Consider the following 26,800-nt stretch of genomic DNA (forward strand, 5'->3'; position numbering starts at 1 on the left):
CTTGTCTTACGTTAACAGTTTTTTATATTTATGTCGTTATTGCTTTATTATTAACGGCGCCAAGTAAGACAGATACTTAGCTATGTGTTTTAATTGGCTATTATTATTGATGACTAGTGTAACCTTATTATCATCATTACTCTCTCGAGTTTTAGAAACTGGTCATAAAAGACAAAGAAATCAATCGAAGTACAACAACTATAAGGAAAAACATTTTGTATATTGAACAATTGGACGTGATGAACTTAGGTTTTCTTCATTTCATAGAGGAAATCGCAACCCAATTAAGTTATAATGTAATGTCCCCGCCAATGTTTACCCAAGGAAACTAAGATGTTACGTTCCTTTTGCCTTTAATTACACCGGCCCACTTAGCAAGAATTTAATTTAATGCTTCTTTACAAAACAATAATTGATTAGTGGCTCTATCTATTCAAATGACATATGTATATTGTTTATGACAACATATTATTCGAAATGCCGATGTAAGTGAAAATTTATAAATAGAAACGGAATTAAGTTTTAACTATGTTGCTAAGATAATATTCTGTTAATTATCCATATAAGTATGTATTTACAAAAGAAAAGTAGTATATCAGTCTGGTTTCCATAGCACAAGCTCAGTACAAGCTTAATTTGGTATCAGATGACCGTGTGTGAAAAATGTCCCAGGATATTATTATTATTATAATGCCCCCGCCGCAGCTGGCACCACGGCGCCATCTCCCGCGAGCGCGCGGAGGCGCTGCTGTCGGGCTCGCCGGACGGCGTGTTCCTCGTGCGCGAGAGCACCAACTTCCCCGGCGACCACACGCTCTGCGTGCGCTTCCGGGGACGCGTCGAGCATTACCGGTACGTACTATATCCCTGGTTAAGGATTTCTGCGGGTCGATTTACGTATTCCGATTGCGATTTTCTAATAGCTCTGCTATGTTTTGCACTACAAACAGTTTTTGATTAATATTTCTTTATTTATAATACGGGTTGAATTCCGACAACGGCTTGACCTACATAAAAAGCTTTTCTCGAATAACACTTTATTATTATATTAGCAAAATTAATTAGATCTCGGCCAATGACGTCACGATACTTCTAGGTCGTCTTTTCAATATATCTGTAGGAATCGGCTGTAGATATATTTATAAGACATAAACGAGCAATACACGTACACGTGTCACGAGTTCTAAACTTTTGTTCTCTTATTTTTACAGAGTTAAATGGGCGACAGCGCCTGACAGTCAAAATCAACGCCTGACGATAGACGATGAGGAGTTCTTCGATAATATGCCCGATTTAATTCAGGTGAATTTCATATTAATTTCACATAAAGTAAATATCATTGTAGTGAAATAATAAAAATGAAATGTTATGTTTGTCTATTTTTGCAGCATTATTTAAAAGATGCAGACGGGCTTTGTACAAAATTAGAAAGATGGCTTCCTAAATCATCTCCAAATGGTGCCAATAATAATAATGTTCTTCAAACACCATTTTCCCCATTGCCACAGGTTTGTATTTATACATTGTCACATCACTTCTTAAAAAAGACGAAGAGAAGATAATTAATTAATAAAAAATAAATGCTTAATTTTTTTTCTTTATATAATATTATTATAATAATATCGTATAATATAAAAAAAATATTAAAATCTGGAAATGTCTTTTGACTCAGTTCTTTTTAAATTTAATTTTAATAGGTCTTTATTATGAAACCAAAAATAGCTTAATTGTTTGAACAAAATATGTAGAAACTTTCTAAATTTAGTATATATCTAATTTTACAGCAGCCACCACCGTACCCGCCCACGCCGAGCGTATCGAGCGCACTGAGCTCGGGCCACTTCCAGCACGCGTTCGGGCACCTCTCCGCGGACCAGCCCGACGGCGCGCAGAAGTTGATGGATGCGCGTGAGTACCGCTCTCCGTTATTGAGCTACCACACCGACACCGACCACGCCGGACGCGCTCGGCATAGCGCTTCACAACGTCCAGAGATAATTTGTGTCCGGAGACACCTTAAGCTAAGAAGGATCTTGAGATCTTCCACTATATGGGGCACCTTATAGTGAGCTTTTATAGACCATTAACCGGAACTGATTACATTTTTATTATTCAAATAGCAATATTTTTATTTTATTTGTAAATAACATAAACAAACCAACCTCTTCTAAAAACTATGATTTATGAAGATACAGATACTGGTGGTAGGGCTTAGTGCAAGCTCGTCTGGGTAGGTACCACCCACTCATCAGATATTCTACCGCAAAACAGCAATACTTGGTATTGTTGTGTTCCGGTTTGAAGGGTGAGTGAGCCAGTGTAATTACAGGCACAAGGGACATAAAATCTTAGTTCCCAAGGTTGGTGGCGCATTGGATATGTAAGCGATGGTTGACATTTCTTACAATGCTAATGTCTAAGAGCGTTGGTGACCACTTACCATCAGGTGGCCCATATGCTCGTCCGCCTTCCTATTCTATAAAAAAAAAAAAAAATATTAGATTAAAGATTTTGTTGATACAAATTGGACTATGCAGGTTTATGTGGCTAAGAATGGCGCGATATATATATCAAATATATCGAATAAATGTGTTATTGAATCGGAATATCACGTTTATTTTTAATTCCAATTTTAATTTATTTTAGGTTGGATAATAGCTGAACGAGATTTGGAAATTCGAGAAAATATAGGCAAAGGCGAGTTTGGCGATGTGATGCTCGGCATTCTAAATGGCACTCAAAAAGTAGCCGTAAAGATTTTAAAGGATAGAGAGGCGGCCAGCAAGTTCCGTGCGGAAGCGAGTGTTATGGCGTAAGTGATTTATTATATATAAAAGTAATAATACATATACTATTATATTAACGTAGTATTATTTACTACTACAATTCAATTTACTAGATATATTTATGATAAGTAATTACAAGTTTTAATAGTTAGGTCTGGTTTTTTTAGATCTCTTAAACACGAAAATTTGGTTCGATTGCTGGGCTGCGTGGTGTTCAGTATGAACGGCAGCACGTGCATCGTGACGGAGCACTGCGCGCAGGGCTCGCTGCTCGACTATCTGCGCTCGCGCGGCAGGCACTACGTCACGCAGCTCAACCAAATAAACTTTGCGTAGTTAGTTAATTTTCCATTTAAACTATTTCGTTTTTAAAAATTGCTAACATCTCAGAATTTTTCTATACTAATATTATAGAACTGGACAGTAATTTTTATTGTCGATCCAATTTGAATGTCGTTAATAAAATGCACTCAGCTATTAACGCATAATTTGTATGATGATTTGGATGATATATAATATGAAGTGCATCGTTCCAGCGACGCGTGCTGCGGCATGGAGTATCTGGAGCGGCAGCGCGTGGTGCACCGCGACCTGGCGGCGCGCAACGTGCTCATCTCGGCGGAGGGCACGGCCAAGGTGGCCGACTTCGGCCTCGCGCGCACTGACGCCACGCCCGACGACCCGGCCGACGCGCTGCGCGTGCAGGCCAAGCTGCCCATCAAGTGGACCGCGCCCGAGGCGCTCAAGTACAACGTGAGCTCCTGTCCTACTATATATACATTACGAGTGTTATTCCATTGTGTATATTCATTTTAATCCTTTTCTTCTCAGAAATTTTCAAATAAGTCTGACATGTGGAGTTTTGGTATACTTCTCTGGGAAATATATTCATTCGGGAGAGTTCCGTATCCGAGAATCGTAAGTGCACGAATTTGACATACTATAATAAATTTTTTAAAAGTTCATGTTTATTTATGAATCTTCCGCTGTACTTATTATTGGTCCAAGATTATTTTACCTCGAATTGACGAAAAAATTAACTATTTAAAATAGATAACTAAAAAAAATGAACGAATGACATCAACCCTCTTGTCCCAGCCGCTGGCGGACGTGGTGCGGCACGTGGAGCGCGGCTACCGCATGGAGGCGCCGGAGGGCTGCCCGGCCGGCCCGTACGACGTGATGCGCGCGGCGTGGCACGCCGACCCCGCGCAGCGCCCCACCTTCGCGCACACGCGCCTGCGCCTCGCCGCCATCCGCGACGCCGCGCACGCGCACCAGGTGACGCCGCCCACGCTTTCATAAAGTTACTCAACATTTACTTTGCCGACTGAATCTTATACGACGACACGAGTTGAACCATTGAACTTTAACTGAGGATCATCAGCTCTAAACGAGGCAAGCACCGCGGAGGTTTTGGGGGCTTAACTTGTATTAAAAAATTATTGCACATTTAACATCAGCGGGCTTGAGTAATTTAATGTCTGTGTAAAATCTAAAACAAATTATTAAGTAAGAAAACGGCCCGCATTTGTAAAATCAATAATTAAAAATAATAGTTGAAATATTTTTTTTCAGTGAATGCGGTAGTAAAGACGGTGAAACTTTTAAGTTAAACTTTGTTACACTAGTGGCCGCTGTGAAAATGCAAGCTGTATTTTTAATATACAAGGTTTTAATCTATCGTGTAAGTACTAAATTATTTTGATAAAGTATAAATACTTCTTCCTCGCTTAAGAAGTAACCATAATGCAGGATAGTAAAAATTGGTGTGTTATAGAGGAGAATTTTATCTCATGTTGTGTATTTTTGCTCTCGCGGGGCTTTTAGTGGCCTCTCAGTGGCGTGAAGTATATTATTTAGTACTAGGATAAAATCACTATGTCTCGCATTCTATTACATTATATTAAATTATATTGTTCAAATTATGCACAAATTTTACAAAGCACAATATTCTTGGCCATGGACCATAATTTTTGAAACCTTCATATGAAATGATATCTTTTTATAATTTTCATATAAATAAATAATTTAGGAAATATTTTCATGATACATATAAACAAAAGGCAAAGTTGATAAAAATATTGTGATAACGTTTTTATTAAATTATTTTTAGTACGTATATTTCGAGTATTTAGTAAATTTCTACCAATAGTCCATGGAGACATAATTGTTACTTAACAATAACACTGCGAATTGTAATAAAAGTATGTTAAATAGCTGATTGTATGCATGTATAATTTTTTATCGAAACTCTGATTCAAAATTTATATTCGAATGTGTAACTATTTCTAAAGCTGATAAAAAAATACAAACGATTAGATTATCGGTGGCACTAAAAGCCCTTTTATAATTTGTAAGGCCTAAATAATATAATGTAAAATTCCTCAATGAAATAACGTGACCGTATGTCGGTACTATGGTACTGTCTAGTCAAATAACATTTGTAGTTTTCTTTGTATCATATTTTTTTTCCTCTATTTAAATATAAATATGGTGTCTGATCACACTGTAAACGTGAACATTTATAATGCACATAGAGAAATATATCGATAATTTATGAGTACTATAAGTTAATACGCATTTCTTGTCTGCATGCAAGGAACTCGAAATGCTATTTTTTAATAATCTTTACCGATGTAATTGAACACACAAAACGATTCCATTATATTTTTTATTATTATGTGAAGAGACCACGTAAATTAGTAATTCATTCCTTTACAATATTAGTGTTAAAGTCTGATATTAAGATAAATCGTTGAATTTTTAGCTGATCTTCATTATTTTTTTTTTGTTTAAGATTGGTATTAGCACTGTGTTGTAGAGTAATCATGTGTGCTTAGATAAAATAAGGAATAAAGTTGTTTAACTAACTTCCTGGTTGTGTGCTAAAACTTAGTGATTACCATTGGTAATTTAAAATCGTAATATACGGTTTAATATTGTTAATAAAATAAAATGAGGTTGTATGGTATAAATATAAAAAATAAATTGTCATGACAAATGGAGACAAAAAAATGGAATCTCAGTTGGAGAAGTGTGATGGTATTTCGATTTAATGTTTGTGGAACTCTTCTATGCTTGTCATTGTAAATTTTAAAATGATTTATTTAGAACATTTCATTCAAAATGTAAATATTTTTATTGTTGCAATTACAAGCATACAAAACACTACCGATTATGTTTTGAATAGCAATGATTTACTCAAAGGCTACACGATGGGAAAGTCCACTTATTTTCCTTATGCAATACTAGTTATAAGTGTTACATTGTTTTCTTTTTACGATTAATTTATAAATTTCTTAAAAATTGGTTAGTAATCCGAGCCGAACATGGTCTATTAGCGTGTCGCAATGTATTCGATATCGTTCTATCTATTGCTACATTTTGTTTTTATCTAAAGTTAATAGACAAATATAGATAGATAATTTTCATGGTAAAAATTCATGTAAAACAATGATATTAATTTGTTCCTTAAAATGTAAATTATTTTTAATCGAATATGTAGAATTATTGTAATTTCCGAGCCATATATAGTATGAATTTTTCTTATGAAAAAATAATGAGACTGTGTGTTATACAAATTTAAATAAATATTTATTGCCTACATAAAATGTCTACTTATACATTTTTGCGATCGCTAATAGATCCTTACGACTCCACGCAAGAGTCATTTTTTACCAAAGTAATTTCTTCAGGTAGCAAAACCTTTATATTATTTGCAGTCTTCCTCGTTCGATAAATTGTAATAACACACAACTTTAAACGAATGCTAGTCTAAAGTTTGTTAACTTAGGACGAAAAAGAGCGTATCTGAAATAAATATACCCTGTAATATTTTAAAGGTAAAAAATGAAAATCTCGTTTTTGTTTTTGTTTATTATTGTACTATTTTCAAAATGTAAATACGTGTAACAATAAGGAATAAATGTATTATAAGAAACTATGAATATAGTGTTTTATTCATTGACTGTCAGTATCCGTACAACTTACGCACGCACAATCGTCTGATGTCGTCAAGCTGAATAACTGGTCGATTGTGTTTGTCGAAGATTTTGGGCTTGTTGCGCTCTTCCTCTTTCTAGGTATCCATACCTCGGGCTTAATGTCGTTTCTTTTCGAGTTCCGTGACGTCTGCGTATCGCGACCCTTACTTTCGACGTTACCACTAGCCGTGTCCATATAAGTCGTCACCAGTTTGTCTGATGTTTCTTTCGCGTCATCACTACATTTGCAAATAATACCTCTACGTTTACTTGTCTTATTTTTGCTTTTACGTTTCGAACGTACATGTTTTTTTTTTCTCTTTATGCTATTTTCGCTAGGTGTACTCACACTGTCAACGGACATTGAACTGACACTTTCTTGACACATACATTTATTACGAATTTCTTTTTCTACTCTAAAGCTCACTTTACACGGACACTTTTTTACTCCATCGTAAGAAATGTTGTAGTTTGCAGAGGGTTTATTAGTTTGAACTAACGTGCTGTTGTGTGAAATCCTCTCTAGACGTAGACTAGGGTAAAAGTACGTGATATCTGTCGTCGATGTTGCATTATCATTGTGGAACTGTAATAATAAATCGTTCTTTTTTTTATTTGTTGCATAGAGATAAAAACTTTAGGTTACATATTTCGTTTAAATTACATTGTTAAAAGTAGTTCATAAATATTGCTCATTCGTTACCCGGATCGTTAAAAATATACACTATCGTTCAAAAGTTTGGAAGCAGCCAGGTAAAATAAAAAAGTTTTTGTTTCGTCAAAATCAAGGAATTTGTTAAAACTTGATAAATATGGTATGATAATCCTATTGTCTTTATATAAACAATCGTAAAATTTAATTTTATTACTATTTTTTAGCGCATATTGTCGGCGATGTTTAGTTTTGTATAAAAATATATGAGCTTCGAAACTTTTGGACGGTACTGTGTGCTCCGTGGATACGAATCCGAATACGGATATTTGGTGTCAGATCCGCGGATACGGATCTTAACTTTCTTACTCAATCGGTGTCGGTGCGCGAGACCTTGAAACGATAGTTGACGACAGGACATGTTTCACATTTACATGCCGCGGGTCTTTCTTTTGTTTTGTTTATAGTTTAGTACGATCAAATATATCAAATATTAGATTTTAAGAAATAATCGAATCTGTTTTATAAGGTTTTCATTGCTATTTAATCTATATATCTATAGAATTCCATCTATGAAATGAAAATAATAAGGTACAAGATCCGCCATAAAGGAACGGATACTGATCTTTCTCCTCCCTCGGCTATCCATGGATGCGGATACGGATACTCGGCACATCACCAGTTACGTGCAATTATAACTTACATTTCTAAGTTACATAGTATTAATATTGCTAAAAACGAAAACAAAGCTTTAGTAAGATAAATTACGAGCTTTTCCCAATTAATATGTAAGAAATGAACAATTAAGTGAATCGTAAAACAAACCTTTTGATAATATTCAGTTTGACATAATGGTAAGTTAGTAGTGTAATTAGGAGTAAACGGTTGTGTTGGTATAGAATTCCCACATGGATTTGGCAAGTGATTGTTAAAACTCGTTGATATCCTAAAAATGAATCATTTAAGGATGTGCTTAAAACGATAACGCACTCATTTCTTAACTATTTTTTAAATATGAACTAAATAAATGGTATTTAATACATAATCCAAATAATGTGTAACTTTCATAATTTTACAATTTGACACAGAAATATATATTTTTATAATACTATGTTCATATTTCACACTTCATGAAATACTATTATATATATTTTACAGCTACAACTGTACGTACCGTGTTTTATAAAACACCGCAAAAAATACCTTAAAAAGGATCCTATAACATTATTAAATCAAGTTATAAATATTTAAAGTAACATGAGCCAAGACTGAATCATTATGAGTTATGTCGCATTGTTAAAGTAACTAATGATGACAAAATGTCCTCATTACCGATTTTGGTCACGGAGGCCTTTAAAGAGAGATTAGGTAATTACTGTTCAAAGTATATGCAATGCAATTTACATTTAACATATTTTATACAACTTCTTTCTTTTTGTTTATCCGTTGGGACGGCAAAACCTAACGACCGGAAGGAGTTAAGGCACATGGCCACTGGTTTTACGTGCTTTTCGAAGTACAGGAATGTACCTAAACACTACCAACTTTCAAACTCCAATACTGATAAATTCTAGTCAGAAAAACCTTGCAGTTTTTTATTAGCTCGACCTAGAAATTTATCAGAGAATATTACTAAAAACAAATCATAGGTGAATATCACGCAGCCGAAGCACTCAAGCCAGTGAATTAAATGAATAATATAGACAAAGTTAGTACACAAATATAACTTACGGGAAAGAAACGCTTCTTACAAACCAATAGTCAGTACTTAAATTCTTGTGAAAGTTATCAACATTAGGAAAATTGATATTATATTGGGGTGACCAACGATCGTATCTAATAGTAGGTATAAAGTACATCTGCGTACTGCCATCTGGAATATAAATAGATGTAACTTCACCCTCACCTATTGCTCGAAATGGTGGTGCTGGAAGAAAGGAAATAACATATACTTTAGATATTATCACTATCATTTATTTACACAAAACTATAAAGCTGAATCTTCATAAAAAGAGAATCGGCAAGTTTTGTATTGTGAACAAGTGCATTTGTTACCAAGAAAGTTGTAAAGAAGAAGTGTATTTTGTTTTAGTGCAAGTAAAAATGTACACAATTGTTTATTAATATTGATTACTTTGCGGATTTGATACTTAGACTTGAGGATTATGGAAAATTGCTCTCCCTCCTCCTTACTCCCTGAAACTTTTAATGATCGGAATTTCTATTCGGGATTTGTTTTTTGCTATGTTTGCTTTGTAGGCTTACAAACGGCGTGATGACATTTTTTTTAATCTTGCCAATTTTTACCGTCCCCTAAATTTTGCCGCTCAAGGCCAAGGCCTACTCGACTTCTAGGGAAATCCGCCCCTGATTGCTACTACAGAATATGCCTACGGTTAAATTTAACTGAAAACGCACCATAGTCCGTATTGGTTTGATAGTAAACATTGTTAGGAATGTTTTCAAACGCAACTTGTCCGTAGGGCTGATTCCACTGCATTCTATAGTTTTAATTTATAAAGTTATTGTTTGTAGGTGTCTTAATCATGATGTTTAATTTATTTATAATATTTGTATTAAATTATGTTTGATTCCATGATTTATTTTTACGACTTGTCACAAATGACAATATGTGCGCATATTTATTTTTCATGATATCGCAAAATACTGCTAGCATTATTCTAGTGTTTTACGTTGTCATAATTGGTTATTTTAAATAGCGATGTTTTATAACAGTGTTTTGTATTACGACGTTACATAAATAAATCATCTATTTACAATAAGATATCGATTTTTTATTTAGTTTAAACTGATACTATATAATGTATAATATGGGCCCAAACCACCACCGCTGTCATATGGATAACCCAGTGGCTAGAACACGTAAATCTTAAACGAATTATATATAATTATATTATTAAATATAATTAATTTCGGTGTCATACTCAGTCACGTGTTTCATATGTGCTTTTAATTTAATTTGAGCTCGGCGGTGAAGGGAAACTACAGGTGACGAATGATAGTCCGACACACGAATCTGCATTGGAGCAGCATTGGTGTAATATAATGAGCTCTAAACTTTCTCTTCAAAAAAAGAGGAGACCATAACGAATCAGTGGGTCGTACCGGCTTCTTTACTTTTCTATAGTGCATTCATGTAAAACAACATTAAAGTAAATGAAAAATATTGTATCTTGTATAAAATTGTATAATTTAATATTCATACATATAAACATTTACTCATCTGACAACGTCAAACGAGTTTTCAATAATACAACATAGGCTTGTAATTGTAAATATCACGGTAGTCAACTAAAGACTGCATTTCTAATGTGAAAATTGACAATATATTCCGAATTGGTTCTCTGAACGCTTATGGCGAATGGGTCGGTGGGGTGAAAAGTAAACGCCACAAGCCGCCGCGCACTCGCCGGTACAGACTGACCCAAAACTCCGGCGTAAATCTTAAACTTCAAAAGTCCTGAATCCCGAGCATAAAAACTGAAAACAAACCCACATTGAGAAACAAATAGTTTCCTTACGTAATATAATCTAATGACAATAATGAATAGTACAACACATACCGTATCGGATACTCTCCATAAGCCTTCGGTCTCTCCATAACTGATACCCATTTGTCGTCGTAACTAAAAAGACCCAGGTCTAAATATGGTGATCCACTATAAGACTGAGCACTAATAGGCAATTGTGCCAATATTCTTTTAGTCGCTTCAGTGCGCCCGCCGTAGATAGCCCGCACTATTGTCTGTTTAAATCTTTGTTGAGTCAACCGAGCATATAAGTTATTGGAGGGAGAACAAGTGAACTGCGAGTCTGCACATAGTCTGGCATTTCTAAAGCAGTCGCAATAATTTTCGAACAATTGCAGCAATCCCTCTGAAGTATTTTCATACACCTCTAAAATTTTACTTTCACTTATATTATATATAACGAAGAAGGATGATTGACTATTTGGTTCTGCAACCCTCAATGTCACCACTTCCTCACTTGCATATTTAATAAAAAGGTGATCTTCATCTAATAGTTGCATTTTCCACATTCTTAAACTTTTAAACATGTCAAAATATTTATAAAACTTTCTTAATTCCAAAGGATCGTTTGTTTCATCACTTATAGACTTTGCCCTTTTAAAAAGAAATACAAGAAGTCTATGCTTCAAACTATTTATGGTTTCCTCATAAAATGGCCTTTCATTAGTCATTGGTGCAAATACTGAACTAACAGTATATGGATCATCGTCGTAGCAAAAACGTCCAATTTTTCTGATTTCAACAAGCATTCCATCGACTATGTGGAATAAATGTATTGTTTGGTGTTGAACAGATAACACGGCTAAAACTTCTTTGTATAAATAGATGCCTTGATTATGTGAAAGGTAGATTTTGTCAGTTCTAAAATGTTTCGTATCGCACAATTTGCCATGATGTAAGTCGACTAAGTGAAGTGAATAATCTTCAAGTGCAGATCTATAAAGTGACGAAAATTAAATTAAAAAAAAATATATTAGCAATATAAAATAACTTCAAAATGGTTTATTAATAAACAAAAATTAATCATTTTAAATCATTATATACCTGATAGTAGGAGTAACCGCTTCATTATTGCTATGTATATTATAAAAGTGTGGCCTTAGATCATCGGGAATATGTGCTGCGGAACCAACAATGACATATCTACCGTCTTCAGTAAATAGACTACATTCCCTGTTTAGTTGTTGTTCCATAAATGGAACTTGACCAGAATTGCGTTCTGCTCTAGAAACTAATCTTTGCTGGCAAACATTAACTGTAAATTTTGGCTGAAAGAGAATAATTTATGAGATCATCATTTCAACTCTTCACATGTATATTCATCTAATCAGTGCAATACATTATAGGTGCCAAATTTATAATATTACTTTAGTTAAACTATCTAGAATTATTTGAGTAACATAATAGTGGTTAGACAGTCAAAAGAAAACATCCAGTTTTTAATCTATAATAACCGGGAAGAGTGACCTCTTCCTGGTCAGTGTTCTTGATTGACTGATTGAGAACAATATGTTGTCACTACCTTGGGCGAGACCAGTACCAATCTAATATAACTAACAAACTTTGCTTTCTTATTGGACTTTTGGATCATATGTTTATTCATTAAAAGTTGTCAACTTTTTGTTTATTTATCAAAATACAATATTTAATTGCCCCCATAAATTAAGCATGTGCCTACAACAACTGTACAAAGATGCAGCAAGTTAGGAACAACTAGCATTATTTACTACATAATGTAAAGTATTGTTATAAGAATATATAATTACATGTTAATATATTAGCTAACATATTTGTACCCAAGTTTACCTTAAAAAATCTATAGAATATATGAGTTCTTATTCTATGATGAGCATCTGCATCAGCATTTAACAAATCTGATGGGTATCCTGCCACAAGGTCTCCAGCGGCTGATGCTCCCCTGTATTCATAAATCTATAATGGAAGGTTGGAATGACATTTATCATTTACACATGGTTATAATTATCTCAGTAATAATCATGTTTAAACTAAATATGACTGGTCATTGACATTCATCATTCTCTTGCATTATTCAACAGTGTGTTTAAAGCAAGATATTGGATTTGGATTTCAGATTATCATTCTTCAGCCACATAATTACATAAAATAAAATTAGTGAAGTGGCTTTGTAGATATTTGATTAAATTTAACTGTTTGTGAGAACCATGTAAGTGATGAGTCTATTTTCTTTTTTTAAAATAAAATTTTTACAAAAATATGTTACATGTTTACCTCTAATGATGTCTGATCAGCAGAAAATGCTATGAAATGTTTTCCGTCTGGACTAAACTTTCTCAAAAAACATGGTGGTTTTTCTACGTTGACTATAGTCAAATTAGGAAAGACATTTTGATAAAATTCTCGAACTACATGAAAATGAGATCCAGGTTTGCGAGATCCATAAATTTCTCGATCCATGAGTCTCATAACAATATTTTGCGGTTTAATTTTTCTGGGCACGATCTTTTCAGTACAAAAAAAACCTTCATCGTCAAGGGTGCCAGGGGGTATATCTTCATAATAAACATTTTCAACGTTACTGCTTGTGTTCATTTTTTAAATATTTTATACTTTTACTTTTAAAAACATCCTTATTCAAATTTATAACAAACCACAACAACGTATAAGTAGTTAATAAGGAATTTATTTTGTTAAGTACATTTTTACATTTTATTAAATGATGTCAACAAAATCTCCATTATGTGTATCATAGGTACTCTCTTCGATAATAATATATTGACTTTGACAATTTGAATTTTGACAATTGTAATAAAATACTGTGCAACAAATAAACGATTATATTTCACGAGATAAAACGATAAACATCATGTCAGACTTGGGCAAAATGTAATCAGATTAATGATTACGATTAATACGTGTAATCATCAATTACGGATTAACTTTGATTCTGAAGAAGCCGCGTGCGAAAGCTCTGGGCACTTGATTTATTCACTCTCTTTACTTTTTTTATGACTTTCGTATTATTCATATAGTCGTATCGTTGAAATCGTAATCATTAATTTTATTAATTTAATAACATTTTGCCCAAGTCTGTTTCTACTTTATGTTTATCGAAAATTGAAAATGCTATTTTATAGTAATATTTTATAGAAACGTGATCTTGTGTCATTGCTTCCAGTGATTAAGGTATATATATATATTTATTAGCGATTCAAAAGGGAAATCCTGCAACTTTCCTTGCCACCATTCCAGACGGTAATTACTCATGCAGTGGTTTTTTTAATTTTGATTTGTGTATACTCATTTATGTCCTCTGTCTCAATGTAATAAACATACGCACCTTAATAATGTTTTATCGAATTGAATGATTTGATAGACATACTTTGTAAAATTAATTTACAGAACAAATTATTGTGGCAGATTTGATAACAGTCGACTGCTTCCAGTACATGGATTAATTAGTTACCATAGAGAAAATAATATTAGGATAAGATTCTAGAACTCCTGTCTTAACTCTCATCAGTCAACAGTGACCAATTACGTTAAACGTCAAATTTTGAATTTCATGTGGCTGGATAAGGATAACTAACGTAGTGGTAATTATAATAAAGTGAAATAATAAAAGAAGTTATACAAAATGCGAGCAATTTCTGTTAAATTCATATTAATCTGACATGGCATTACTAAATTACAATTAAATATAAAAACGATCATTAATTACAAGTGAGCAATGGAAGAGCCAACATTACGTTATGAAAAGATAGATTTTTTGGGAGAGGGTCAGGTATTCACGGACTATTTTATTTGTTTTTGATTAGAAATATTGTTAAGACTTTTAAATTTATTTATTTTTAAAATATATATTTTTAGTTTGCCACCGTATACAAAGCAAGAGATGTGAAAACTGACAAAATCGTTGCTGTAAAGAAAATTAAAATTGGCTCAAGACTAGAGGCACAAGATGGTATTAACAGAACCGCTCTCAGAGAAATCAAATTGTTACAAGAGTTACAACATATTAACCTTATTGGACTTCTAGGTAAAACTAATAAAATTTTTGTTCAACTACCAATTTATTGATAGTATGAAATTTGTAAATAACACAAGTTTAAAATATAATGTATATTTTGTTATAATTTCAATTACCTCATCATAAAATATACATATGTTTCTTACTGGAACAATCAGGTCTTTTTATAAGTAAAAAAATTGTGTCTATTTGTAGATGTATTCGGACAAAAGTCAAATGTCTCCTTGGTGTTTGACTTCATGGACACTGATTTAGAAATAATTGTAAAAGATAACAATATTGTGCTTACTCCAGCCAATGTGAAAGCCTACATGATAATGACTTTAAAAGGTAAGTATTTATAACAGTTTTAGTTAGTGTTTTGTATACTATGTGTATGATGTACAAAGATTAAATAAAAAAAATGCATGTTTAAAGTACTCATTAATTAAATCAGCTATTGCTTACATGCACACTATTTACAATTAAAAAGAATAAGCTTCAGCCATTGTTAGCTACTATGATAATTTTTTAATTATTTATTATTAAACTTATAGGCTTGGAATACTTACATCAAAATTGGATATTACATAGAGATTTGAAACCTAATAACCTTCTTATTAATAGAGAAGGAATTTTAAAAATTGGTGATTTTGGTCTGGCAAAAGCATTCGGATCACCCACGAGAATAAACACCCATCAAGTGGTCACAAGATGGTACAGGTAAAAGCGTATTAAAAAGATCCTTATGCTTAAAAATGTATTGGTAAATTTTATTTTGATAGTAGATTATATAACTTTATTAGAACAGTTTTTTTTTACGCAGATCACCAGAGCTTTTGTTTGGAGCTAGGCAATATGGCACAGGAGTGGATATGTGGGCAGTAGGCTGTATACTAGCTGAACTATTGCTTAGAGTGCCCTTCTTACCGGGAGAGTCTGACCTAGATCAACTGTCTCGTATTTTCCAAGTATTTGGTACACCGACAGAAGAAACATGGCCCGTTAGTACTAATATACTGTGTATTATGTGCAATGATTAAATACAGTTAAACATTACATTTTATTTTTTGTTAGGGCATGAAGACTTTGACAGATTATGTTCAGTATAAACAATTTCCTGCACAGCAATTGCGCCATATATTTAGTGCTGCATCAGATGATCTTTTGCAATTGTTGGAAAGCTTACTTGCTCTGTATCCACCTCGCCGCTGTGACTGTACACAGGCTCTACAAATGTCATACTTCAGGTACATACTGAACATTTACTAACCCTTTACAATTTTATTTTTGATAGGTAATTAATGAGTTTCATATATTTCAGTAATAAGCCGGCACCTTCATTTGGCCCAAAACTGCCAATGCCTTCAAATATAACAAAGATAGAAACAGAAAAGCCATCACTTAAAAGAAAATTACTTGATAATATTGACGGAGGCTTACTTGCAAAAAAACTTCAATTTTAATATTATTTACTAATAAATTTGTAATTAATGTAGGTATACCAAAATCTATGATTTCATGCTAATAATGCTGGCATAATGACACTGCCGAGTGCATAAGATAAAAGTGCAATTATAACAGAGTTATTGTTAATGAATTTTATAAATGAGACTGTGTTTTTCTGCATATATTTTAATGGGTGAGTACATAAAGCCGGACTTTGAACATCGAGCTGACTTTCATATGTTAAGATTTATTATAAGACAAATGATATGGAATTATATATTTGATAATAAAAAAAGGTTTTTTATTATGGTTTAACAACATCATTTGTAAAACTATTCTTACAGATTTATTTATCTCTTACACAAGGATTTAAATTGACAATGTTCATAATTTTTTACAGCATAAAACTCAAACAAATTTTAAATAAATAGGATAAGAAAATATGTGCTGAAAATGATATCTTTAAATATGAGTAAGGATACACTTTCTAATAAGTACTATACTCGTTTTAATCTTGTTACATATTTTGCTTCAGTTATGATCTAGAAATGACAGTTTTAAAGACTCATTTCATGCAGAAAAATATGATGTTATAGGATTAGTGTCTGTTGAACATAACAAATAGTACATGTTTAACTAAAAGCGCAAAGAAGTTTCATCAGTATGCTCATTCAATGATGATTTAAGAACTTTGATGACTTAAGAATTAAGAAAATTGCTAATGACTATATATAATGTAGTCATTAGCAATTTTTTTTTTATTATGCGTATGTTTCCTTTTTATCTATGTTGACTAGTGTAATTTGTTTTAATTTGTAATAAACTTAAAATATAACTAACCGTGCGGATTGTCGGTCTCATATAAGTTTTTTTAATTTCTTTATTTTTACACGAAAATTTTCTTTCCTATTTGCGTTTGTCCATGGCCTTTTTTTACTTTATAATATTAAAAGTTCTGCATGACATCATAATTTCTATAAAAAAAATAAAATAAACATATAACGGTTGTTTCTTCTCTGAAAATGATTAGGATATTTATTACGATAGGAAGTTTCAATAATACCTTTGTTGAATTTGACACAACTGATAGGCGTCCATAAACGCCATACTTTCTTTCGTCTTCGGGTCTCAAAGTACCCATTTTCTTCATTACCAAATAAATCTAGAAGTAACAAAAAGTTTGTTGATATTAAGGGTCATTGTGATGTAAGGGATATTATCGATTTAATTATATTTTTTCAGGCCCTAAAACGTATCACTCAACATTATTCTGAATTATAGCTTAGAATAAAATTGAGTATAAAGGAAACTTGAATAAGTTTTTACGCGTACCTGTTCCAACATGCCGTAGCTACGGATGAGGAAGTCTCGTTGCGCAAGCAGGTTCACGCGTTCCCGTTCCTCCTTCTCTACGATGGGATCTGGTTCGTACGAACACAGTACGTATGGAGGTTTTGGTTCTTTATTTTTTCCATCTATTGTTGTTATCTGTGTAGGATAAACATATAGAGGTTTGATCTCTACCATTCATTCCTGTGATAAATACTCTGTCTCAAATATTCTTTAGTTATACCTTTTTTTTTTTTTTTTTTATAGAATAGGAAGGCGGACGAGCATATGGGCCACCTGATGGTAAGTGGTCACCAACGCTCTTAGACATTGACATTGTAAGAAATGTCAACCATCGCTTACATATCCAATGCGCCACCAACCTTGGGAACTAAGATTTTATGTCCCTTGTGCCTGTAATTACACTGGCTCACTCACCCTTCAAACCGGAACACAACAATATCAAGTATTGCTGTTTTGCGGTAGAATATCTGATGAGTGGGTGGTACCTACCCAGACGAGCTTGCACAAAGCCCTACCACCAGTAACCTACCATCACCAGTACCACCAGTAACCAGTACCTTTGTGGGTACTGATAATAAAGTCAATAATAAATATTGGTAACGTATTTGTAAATCGGATTAAACTGCGATTAAGGTGCGGGTAGATGTTAGGTATATTATTATTACTAACTACATACTATATTTTTAATCTTATTTATCTATCAATTCCCTATTTACGTAGGTATTAAATACTAGAGGTATACAGCATAGACCCTAATAACACGTGACCTAATAACGTAATAGCAAAACTAACCAATCAAACATATTAAGATTAATCCATGGACAATTTAGCTAACAGTAACAGCCTGTTAATGTCCCAGTGCTGGGCTAAGGCCTCCTCTCTCTTTTGAGGAGAAGGTTTAGAGCTTTTTCCACCACGCTGCTCCAATGCGGGTTGGTGGAATACACATGTGGCAGAATTTCAGTGAAATTAGACACATGCAGGTTTCCCCACGATGTTTTCCTTCACCGTAAAGCACGAGATGAATTATAATCACAAATTAAGCACATGAAAATTCAGTAGTGCTTGCCCGGGCTTGAACCCAAGATTATCGGTTAAGAGTCACGCGTTCTAACCACTAGGCCATCTCGGCTTTTTTAGTTTAGTTAAGCAAAACTGTTATCAGATTACATACGTAATCGTAATCATTAATCACCAGTAAGAATTTGCACACGTTTGTCTATGTCTGCTAACACCTACCTATAACCTGTTCTGTAACCCCTGACAACGTGTATGCAGGTTTTTTATTTATTGTATACTGGCATAAGGTTTTGATATAGTAATAAATTCATAAACCATGTGCCACATTATATAAAAAAACTATTCTTAATTATCCAACTTTATGTATAAACGGTTTAAATAACTTTTTTTTTCAATTTGAGACATTTATATAATATATATTTAGCTATTCATTACCGATTGTTGCGCTAGAGACGGCTTCGCTACAAGTTTTCCCTTCTCGTCTTTATCCTTGCGTTTGGTATCTTTCGGACGCGGTTTCATTTTATCTCCGGTACCGTTAGCACTAACTCCGGCCTCCTCTCCCTCTTTCTCCTTCTTCTCGATCTCCTTTGGTTTCGGTTGCGACGGCTTCTTCAAGGCCTCCGCCTTTGCTTTCGTTTGCTGTAATATTACTTAAAATTGTCACTTCATATACGCTATTCCTATTTCGAAATTACTAAACATTTATATAACCACACACACGCCGCAAAAAACTATTTAATGGTTCTAATTTTTTAAAGCCACACGATAGTCATATTTTCCATAGGACGTCGTTTATTTTAGCGAGGGACGTTTAGTTATTGTGTTCCAATCCTTGCGTGTTTATTGTTGGTACAGTGTGTACTGGTAGTACGGACAGTGGTAGTGTGGTGACCTGGAAGTCGTCCCGCTGCAGGCGCACGCAGTCCCCGCGCGCCCGCGAGGCGGCCGTGCCCGCGTACAGCGAGCCCGCCGGCTGCTGGAACAGCGCGGCGTACTGCGAGCCCGACGGGTACACGCGTCTGCAGACATGTCGACACAATCATGCGTTGTCTACTTTATTTATACGGATATTCGGCTAAAATCCTCCATTAAAAATTTGCATTATAGTGGCGAGTGACTGAATACGCCGCACTAACCTGCACCAATTACCAATCAGTTCCGCACCGGCACTGAGTGCAAGGCGCAATTTCCACATTGAACAAATTAGAGGAATAGGCCCTCCCATTACATTACATTACAAAGTTACAATTAACTTTATATGAATTTTACCGATACGAATCCAGGACAGGCAGCTAGTTTATTGTAATGTACGTAATGTCAATCTTACGTCGTTACCTAAAATTGCCTAAATGGGTCTCTTCCCACTGAATTTGCGTTTGCCAGGGACTTCTTTCCGACTCTTTCTCTTCTGGAGTATACTCTGCAAATCTACAAAAAGTATTATCTTTGAACTTCTCAATGTCTTTTTTTATTATACATCATTCTTTATTTCTATATTGCTTCGCTGCACCACAATAAAAATTCACTAACTTGTTGGTCTGAAGCAATCTGTCCCGTATTCTTTTACGATCCTCCTCTAGAACTCGCTTCTTGTCGCACTGCCAGATATTTAACATAGTTAACGTGTCTGTTAGCAAACTTTCCTTCACTTCCCGATCGAGTTGAGTGTCCGTGTGGAAACTAGGCGAGTGGTTCACCTAAGGGCCGAATAACATTAGTATAATTAATGCAGCGTACCCATTCTTATTACGGAGACACCAATGAAAAATCAAACCAATGAAAATTGACTTGTTAGTTGAAATCCAAACGTTACAGAGCGAACACTAAAAAAACGAAAAGATATATAAAAAAGATATAAGAATCTACCGTGATTCTGATAATTTTGCCTTAACACAAACTTAAGTTTTGTTTCAAAGCTTTTTATATATATTTATATATATATATGTATCACAATAACCGCTCAAAATTTTGCATATTATTATGGTAAGCGAAGAATATTCTAGAAGTTTATGATATGGAATCGAAAATGTAGAAAATGTCAGCAATAAAAATCTGACATTAACATACTTCTAAAATAAAAGGATGTAGCTTGTGATCCAGAAGTATATCAAAGCCGAGTATCTCGAAACATGCATGGACCTATAAATTAAATTAAATGAATTTTAGTTAATGTATTAAATGTAATTACCAGATATAACTTTAATAAAACACAAAAAGCAATAATATTTAAAACTCGTTATACGAAGAATTCACACGAATATAGAAAAAAAACGCAATGCAAAACTCTTTAATATCGTTAATACTCTATAATAAAAGTGAAGACAGAACCATATCGTGCGAAGGGAAGCAGGCGTGATAGCTGTGCTTGAGTATAGGCCAGGCAGATATTATGGTCTTCACGATCACTTGATCTATTGAATGCCACAGCCGGTCGAGGTCCACTCCTTGCGACAACAGGACCTTGTTCAACGTCGATATTTTGCTGATGTTCGAAAATATTTTTAATGTATATTTTTTACAACGAGCAATTTTATTTGATACAAAATTGTAACAAAAGGGATTTTGAAAATATTGGCTTATTAATTATTTTACTTTTAAATTAAATTTTTATTTTGCTTATCTGGAACGGACATTCTTAACTGTAATTAATTAATAAAATCGAGACCTTCGTCTAATATAAATCTTTTATGATATGACATCACGATTCAGACGAAAAACTAAAGGTTTATTAAACAAATTGTTAGAAGGTACTTAGAACGTAAACGTTAAAAAAAACGCAATCTACATAGTGCTCACACGAAGCTCATGGAAAAGGACCGTGGTTTCAAGTGCGTAAGAAAATATAAAGAATAATATACAAAGGGCATAAATGACCAATTATCTCGAGGTGGGACATTCGTACATCTGCCTTCTTATAATTAAAAAAAAATTTAGGAACATGTAAAAAGTACTAAAAACTGTGTAAGATCTTATCTCGATATCAAGATATTGATATAAGACTGCTGGTGAGCAAGATCTATGTAATATGTAACTAGTAAAAATGTATAAATAAAGACTAATAATAATAATACAAAAAAAAGTAAATAAGTCAGCAGACCGCTTGCTCCCCGCTTCGGAGTCATAGACGTATGTGCGGCTGTGCTTGTTCAGCGCGTAGTTTGTAAGGTGCATGAACACGTTCGTCGTGTTGTTCGCGTTCGGGTCTGCATACCGACTCGTAGCAAACCTATAATCCACCCAGGCGGAGTGTGATGTAAATTTAGACGTTGCCACATATGACTAAAGCAACATACCTATTCAGATAATCGTTATTTATAAAAAACCTTCAGAATTTTAATAAATGATCTAGGTTTTCTGAGTTCGTTATTAATTTAAAAATTAAACTAGTTTAAAAATCCAAGAATTACTAATTTTGTTTTTGTTAAATTAAGCGTTTAATCACAAGAACGGAAATAATGTTTTTTTAAAAATCGCCTTTAAGTAAAATAAATCTTTACGATATTATTAGCATTTAAAAAAAACTGATATTTATACTACTAGGTATACCTTTTAAATCTTAATTTATTAGGAGAATATAAGCGGTCAAATGCTTTAAGCTGTCATATTAGTTACCTGACAAGGCCTTCGTTATATACAAAAATCCTGAGAGGATCGCAAGACGTAATGAGCGTATATACTCTAATATCAAATTTGTACCCATCCACAAGATAAGGTTTCGACAAATAAACCTATAATAAGAGAAATGTTAATTACACATTGTTTATATTTGCTGTTTTTAAATACACGAGTAAACAAATAGTTATATAAGCTAGTCATTGCTAAAGCGACTGAAAAAAGATAGGAATTACACGGATTGAAGTAATACAAATGTTAAATTCCTAGAAGTAGGGAGTGTGCCTATATATAAAAATTCTTCAGCAAAACAATTAAAATCTCACTTTTAATTGATAGATAAATTATTACAAATATGTTTAAAAAACAAAAGTGGTGACGGCAGCATTCAATTTAAATTTTAATATTAATAATATTTTTTATACTTAAAAAATTTGTCAATGATTCGGAAAATGTGTTATTTTAACAATATCTAATTTATTTTAAATGCTTGGTTAAGCTACGTCTCAAATGCAGTCGTCGACTTTTTGTGTTTGTTAAAATATTCTGACTGGCTACTAGTAAAGGGCTACTAACGAATACTGAAGCTACTTATATTATTTTATGGATTTCCAGGTTTGTATTCTAAAATGAAAACATAGTAGTGTTTTCATTTTCCGAAATAAAATACGAGGGTAAATAAATAACTTCTTGGAATCGTACAAACAATTTTAGTTTCTTGAAAATTAATTTTTAATCTTATGAATAAGCGAAAATCACTAGGGGCTAAATTGGGAGAACACGTTGAGTATTCATGAAGAAACAATACGCCCAATGACAATTTCCACGACGTGTTCCTTTCATCATTTCACGCACTTCTGGGTCCAGGTCCATTGTGACTGATTCATGGATACATGCCAAAACGGCATGTATGCATGAATCAATGAAAAATTAAGTGTCTTCCGCATACTTTTGTTGCATGTCCAAAATAAATCTATAGTGTATTTTTTTCTTACATACGTGTTTTATCACTGCACGTTTTTCTGCGCTAGATAAACTCTATAACTCTTATGTGTTTCTAAGAACTATTTAATTCAACCTCGTAAAAGAACAATAGTGACATATCAATATGGATGATAGATAAATTAATTCTAGCTTAAAGTAACAATTTATGCCACATGAAATTGCCATAATCAATACTTATAGAAAGCATCGAAGAGGAAAAACTAAATAAGCTAGTCTACTGGTTTCAACGAAAGTTATTAAAATACCTGACAAATAAGTTTGTCAGTAGGCTTGATGTCTTTCAAAGACTTGGTAAGATAAATGCCTCGACCCTGACTCCCACACTCCGGCTTTATGATGAACGTCTTATTTTTGCGCGACTTACTATAAGTCAAGACTTCCCCGAAACTACAAATAGCGTTAAACTTATGGAGAGATTCATGAGTCTTTATTCGCATAATGGTTAACAAGTTAATACATTAACTTATCGTTAGGGCAAGTGTAAAATAAAAAATAAAAAACTTACTCAGCAGGCAAACACCAAGTTTTTGGAAAGAAATTATATTCTTTTGGATAGATCTTTTGCATTCTATTTAAGTTTCTCGCCAATAAATCTTTTCTGTAAAAAAAAAAATCCATAAAGAGGGCGAACAATAAACAAACTTTGCAGCAATTTTTCTGTTTAAGCCATGCACCTGCAAATTTCAAGCATTCCAGGAAAGTGGTTGATACGTTGAAATCTCTTCATCTCTTTGGCTCTTTCCACAGACACGCTCATATCCGTCCAATAGAAATTCCAGGCTTCCTCTTCAGAAACTTCACGCATACCAAACGCACTAGCTACTTTTCGTATGGATTCGTAACGGCAGTTGGTAAGACAAATTGATATTTGAGATCTGTAATATAAAAAAACCGGTTTTCTAAATGTCATGTGTGAGACTATTTTGTGTTATTAGCAAAGAAAAATATACTTAAGTATACTGTAATGAAATGCAATAGATAATATTTCAACCAATAACTTTATTTTTGAATACATATTTCTGCTTTAGATTATATGAGGGACAGTTACCTCTTTCTTTTCTTTTTCTTGCGTGTCACCTCAATAGGTATTATAGGTGCTGAACAAGAGGTTGGCTGGGAAGTATCATCTTCATCATACAGCTTGCTGTCATAATTTGGTAAAAGTATTGATGTTATGTTATCTACTACTTCTTCTTTAGCTATTTGTTCGGCCATTACTAAAACAATAATAAGCGTTTTACACTCAACGGCCAACGGGACCCATTTCAAATGTCGGAGGACACGCATACCACAATTTCTCAATCACGCCAACCATTCGTACGGAATAATAAAGGTACAAATTTTTGTATGTGTAAAGATCGAAATCGCTACCGATTGCACAGCAACCAATTTTTTTTATATTGGTTAACCTGTTTAATACACAATGGAAGTATATAAATCACCCAACCCAATATATTAAAATCACCCAACATTCAAAAATTGCAAATCAAGTATTACGTTTTCCAACGATTAATCGATTCAACGTGCTACGTATATATATAATAAAATAAAAGCTAATTCGAAACACTAAATTTAACTTAGGATAGATTGAATGAAATAACAAAAAGATACCATTTATACTGAAAGTCCTAGTACTTATGACTGCTACCTGCATATTTTGATTTTTATTATTTATTTAAAACTATGAATATTATGGCAGTATTCATTATTTTACATTTTATATTTAATTTTTAAATATATTTCAGATAAACTTCCACTTTCAACATTGACTCGTAATATATTTATTTACATGTAAACAATTATGACAAACCTGCAACTTTATCGCTTTTTCGTGTAGGCACATTGTATGTTTTTTTAGAGCTACCAAGTGAATGTTTTTCCTCCCCGTGTGAAAAAGGCTCAAAGCCCAGTTATAAAATTAACTCTCAAAAGATATTTGTTTTTAATGGTTATACTACAGAAATCATAATTAAACTAACCTCCATTTATTATAAAGTACCTATTTAATATTAATAAGCCTACGTTTAAATTGTAAAAATATTTGCGCAAGGCATTCTCTTCGCTGAAATGACAAAGTTCGAAGGTCCGAAATCAGAAACAAGTCCTAAACAGGATTGTGTTGTGCTAGAAATAAAATGATTTAATAAAACTAATTTATATTACAAGTTCAATCATAATTAAATAATACCAAAAGTAGGTACCAAAATTTGTTTGGACAATTTCATTAAAATTTTGTTAGTAAAATTGCATTCTGGTACACTGTTTTTTGTTTTGTCAACTGTCGTCCAACGATTATAGAAAAATATGTCTTCTAGGAATTGTCGTCGTTCATACTATCAAAACTTTTACATGTTAAACATTTTCATTTTGTAAATGTATCATAGAAATATACAATTTCTATGATAATCGATAAGTTATATTGTTTTAATGTCAATAGGGAATATCTTTTCGTCTCTTCTTAAGTGCATATTTTCTGTATGAGTAAATTTTTAAAAAAGAAATTGTTATATCCTGAATGAAACCAATAGAAAAAGCTAACCTTTTTTATTGGTATGTTTATTGCAGTAACTGTTTAAAGGTGCAATATTTTACCGCAGATTTATCAGTAATTTTAAATCCAAAAAGGATTGAGACTACTCATAGTTTAATTGAACGTTTTACATGGCAATATTCTATAAATGTCACTTTAAGACACCAGGCATGAAAGGTGTGAACTATTGCATTACCTACGGTTTTAATTGATTTTATCTTTAAAAAACGAACAAAACGATAAAAAGAGATGTACGTATGTTATTATATTACACTATGATGAGTAAACCTCGCTAGAAAATTATGTAATAAATCATAAAATAAATGAATATTTAAATAATTAACATTTTATTTTAATTTAGGTTAATGTCTTTTCGCCTGTTCTGCCTTCTGCAGTATCTAACTATTCTGTGTTCTCAAGTAAATATTTAAGAGTAATATAGATTAAAAGCATTCTATATAAAACTAGTAATAGAATATAACGAGATTATGTCAATTTAAACTCTAACGTGTTTTTTGTCAAATATCAACACAATTTATTCATACTATACTAAGTGATGCTAAATGTAGTTTTTTTTTAAATTCCCGCGCTTTTTCAGACTACCTTCGTGTACCAAACTTTATTTCTGTTTTTTTTAACACAATAAATTCCAGATTATTGCAATAGTAGCTAGTTAATAATAAATTATAATGACTATTTATATTTACCTTAAAGTAAAAAGTATCTATATTTTGCAGGCTATTCATTTCATATTTGAACCCGTTTATCACAACTCTCTAAAAACTTATTATTTATTTAAATTTGATGATTTGAATAAAAAAGCGTTGAGAGTAGATTACAAAGAAATGGTTAGTATTTTATTCTC

General features: G+C 33.0%; 5 protein-coding genes across 7 annotated transcripts in view; 2 read left to right on the forward strand and 3 right to left on the reverse strand.

Annotated features, from left to right (window-relative positions):
• LOC126773159 (tyrosine-protein kinase CSK) overlaps positions 1 to 6,736 on the forward strand; it is a 27,292-nt gene extending 20,556 nt beyond the window's left edge. For both annotated transcript variants that reach the window (XM_050493802.1, XM_050493801.1), the window contains exons 7-16: positions 706 to 852; positions 1,212 to 1,302; positions 1,389 to 1,508; positions 1,785 to 1,908; positions 2,647 to 2,812; positions 2,954 to 3,121; positions 3,323 to 3,539; positions 3,618 to 3,704; positions 3,885 to 4,067; positions 4,365 to 6,736. In XM_050493802.1, coding sequence (XP_050349759.1) covers positions 706 to 852; positions 1,212 to 1,302; positions 1,389 to 1,508; positions 1,785 to 1,908; positions 2,647 to 2,812; positions 2,954 to 3,121; positions 3,323 to 3,539; positions 3,618 to 3,704; positions 3,885 to 4,067; positions 4,365 to 4,367 — 1,306 coding nt within the window. In that variant the 3' untranslated portion in view covers positions 4,368 to 6,736. The remainder of the gene's footprint in view (positions 1 to 705; positions 853 to 1,211; positions 1,303 to 1,388; positions 1,509 to 1,784; positions 1,909 to 2,646; positions 2,813 to 2,953; positions 3,122 to 3,322; positions 3,540 to 3,617; positions 3,705 to 3,884; positions 4,068 to 4,364) is intronic.
• LOC126773166 (cytochrome c oxidase assembly protein COX16 homolog, mitochondrial) overlaps positions 1 to 26,800 on the reverse strand; it is a 141,071-nt gene that overhangs the window by 24,980 nt on the left and 89,291 nt on the right. The gene's annotated exons all lie outside the window — the stretch shown is intronic.
• LOC126773163 (uncharacterized) lies at positions 6,730 to 10,034 on the reverse strand. The gene is made up of 4 exons (XM_050493807.1): positions 9,843 to 10,034; positions 9,156 to 9,351; positions 8,250 to 8,370; positions 6,730 to 7,358 (listed from the first exon to the last, which is right to left on the reverse strand). The coding sequence occupies exons 1-4, from the start codon at positions 9,922 to 9,924 to the stop codon at positions 6,750 to 6,752; spliced, it is 1,008 nt and encodes a 335-aa protein (XP_050349764.1). The 5' UTR covers positions 9,925 to 10,034; the 3' UTR covers positions 6,730 to 6,749.
• Positions 10,612 to 25,678, reverse strand: LOC126773158 (DET1 homolog). 2 transcript variants are annotated; one of them, XM_050493798.1, is made up of 19 exons: positions 25,607 to 25,678; positions 25,385 to 25,529; positions 24,454 to 24,622; positions 24,080 to 24,280; positions 23,911 to 24,003; positions 23,651 to 23,792; positions 22,401 to 22,516; positions 21,886 to 22,014; positions 21,117 to 21,270; positions 20,856 to 20,927; positions 20,319 to 20,485; positions 20,124 to 20,216; positions 19,681 to 19,807; positions 19,221 to 19,427; positions 17,745 to 17,900; positions 17,476 to 17,574; positions 17,253 to 17,386; positions 12,782 to 12,893; positions 12,218 to 12,243 (listed from the first exon to the last, which is right to left on the reverse strand). In XM_050493798.1, the coding sequence occupies exons 3-17, from the start codon at positions 24,618 to 24,620 to the stop codon at positions 17,378 to 17,380; spliced, it is 1,932 nt and encodes a 643-aa protein (XP_050349755.1). In that variant the 5' UTR covers positions 24,621 to 24,622; positions 25,385 to 25,529; positions 25,607 to 25,678; the 3' UTR covers positions 12,218 to 12,243; positions 12,782 to 12,893; positions 17,253 to 17,377. The 2 variants fall into 2 exon arrangements, with proteins under 2 accessions (XP_050349756.1, XP_050349755.1); XM_050493799.1 differs by lacking the exons at positions 17,253 to 17,386; positions 17,476 to 17,574; positions 17,745 to 17,900; ... (12 more) ...; positions 25,385 to 25,529; positions 25,607 to 25,678 and adding exons at positions 10,612 to 10,925; positions 11,009 to 11,911; positions 13,226 to 13,695 and having other exon boundaries at positions 12,020 to 12,243; positions 12,782 to 12,907.
• On the forward strand, positions 14,482 to 16,695 carry LOC126773162 (cyclin-dependent kinase 7). The gene is made up of 7 exons (XM_050493806.1): positions 14,482 to 14,738; positions 14,825 to 14,993; positions 15,180 to 15,314; positions 15,521 to 15,686; positions 15,790 to 15,967; positions 16,041 to 16,213; positions 16,288 to 16,695. The coding sequence occupies exons 1-7, from the start codon at positions 14,685 to 14,687 to the stop codon at positions 16,427 to 16,429; spliced, it is 1,017 nt and encodes a 338-aa protein (XP_050349763.1). The 5' UTR covers positions 14,482 to 14,684; the 3' UTR covers positions 16,430 to 16,695.

This window comes from Nymphalis io, chromosome 14 (assembly GCF_905147045.1).
Source record: "Nymphalis io chromosome 14, ilAglIoxx1.1, whole genome shotgun sequence".
Classification (NCBI taxonomy): Eukaryota; Metazoa; Arthropoda; class Insecta; order Lepidoptera; family Nymphalidae; genus Nymphalis; species Nymphalis io.

Bases quoted from the DNA above. Each gene is read 5' to 3' on its own strand.
- LOC126773162 (XM_050493806.1), top strand. From the start codon at position 14,685: ATGGAAGAGCCAACATTACGTTATGAAAAGATAGATTTTTTGGGAGAG. The intron at 15,687-15,789 runs GTAAAAGCGTAT...TTTTTTACGCAG, and splicing joins GTGGTCACAAGATGGTACAG to ATCACCAGAGCTTTTGTTTG. The intron at 16,214-16,287 runs GTACATACTGAA...CATATATTTCAG, and splicing joins CTACAAATGTCATACTTCAG to TAATAAGCCGGCACCTTCAT.
- LOC126773163 (XM_050493807.1), bottom strand. From the start codon at position 9,924: ATGCAGTGGAATCAGCCCTACGGACAAGTTGCGTTTGAAAACATTCCT. The intron at 8,371-9,155 runs GTAAGTTATATT...ATTCATTTTTAG, and splicing joins GTAAGAAGCGTTTCTTTCCC to GATATCAACGAGTTTTAACA. The intron at 7,359-8,249 runs GTTTGTTTTACG...TTATTATTACAG, and splicing joins AAACTGAATATTATCAAAAG to TTCCACAATGATAATGCAAC.
- LOC126773158 (XM_050493798.1), bottom strand. From the start codon at position 24,620: ATGGCCGAACAAATAGCTAAAGAAGAAGTAGTAGATAACATAACATCA. The intron at 22,517-23,650 runs GTATTTTAATAA...CTCTTATTATAG, and splicing joins CTGACAAACTTATTTGTCAG to GTTTATTTGTCGAAACCTTA. The intron at 20,217-20,318 runs GTTAGTGAATTT...TACTTTTTGTAG, and splicing joins AGATTGCTTCAGACCAACAA to ATTTGCAGAGTATACTCCAG.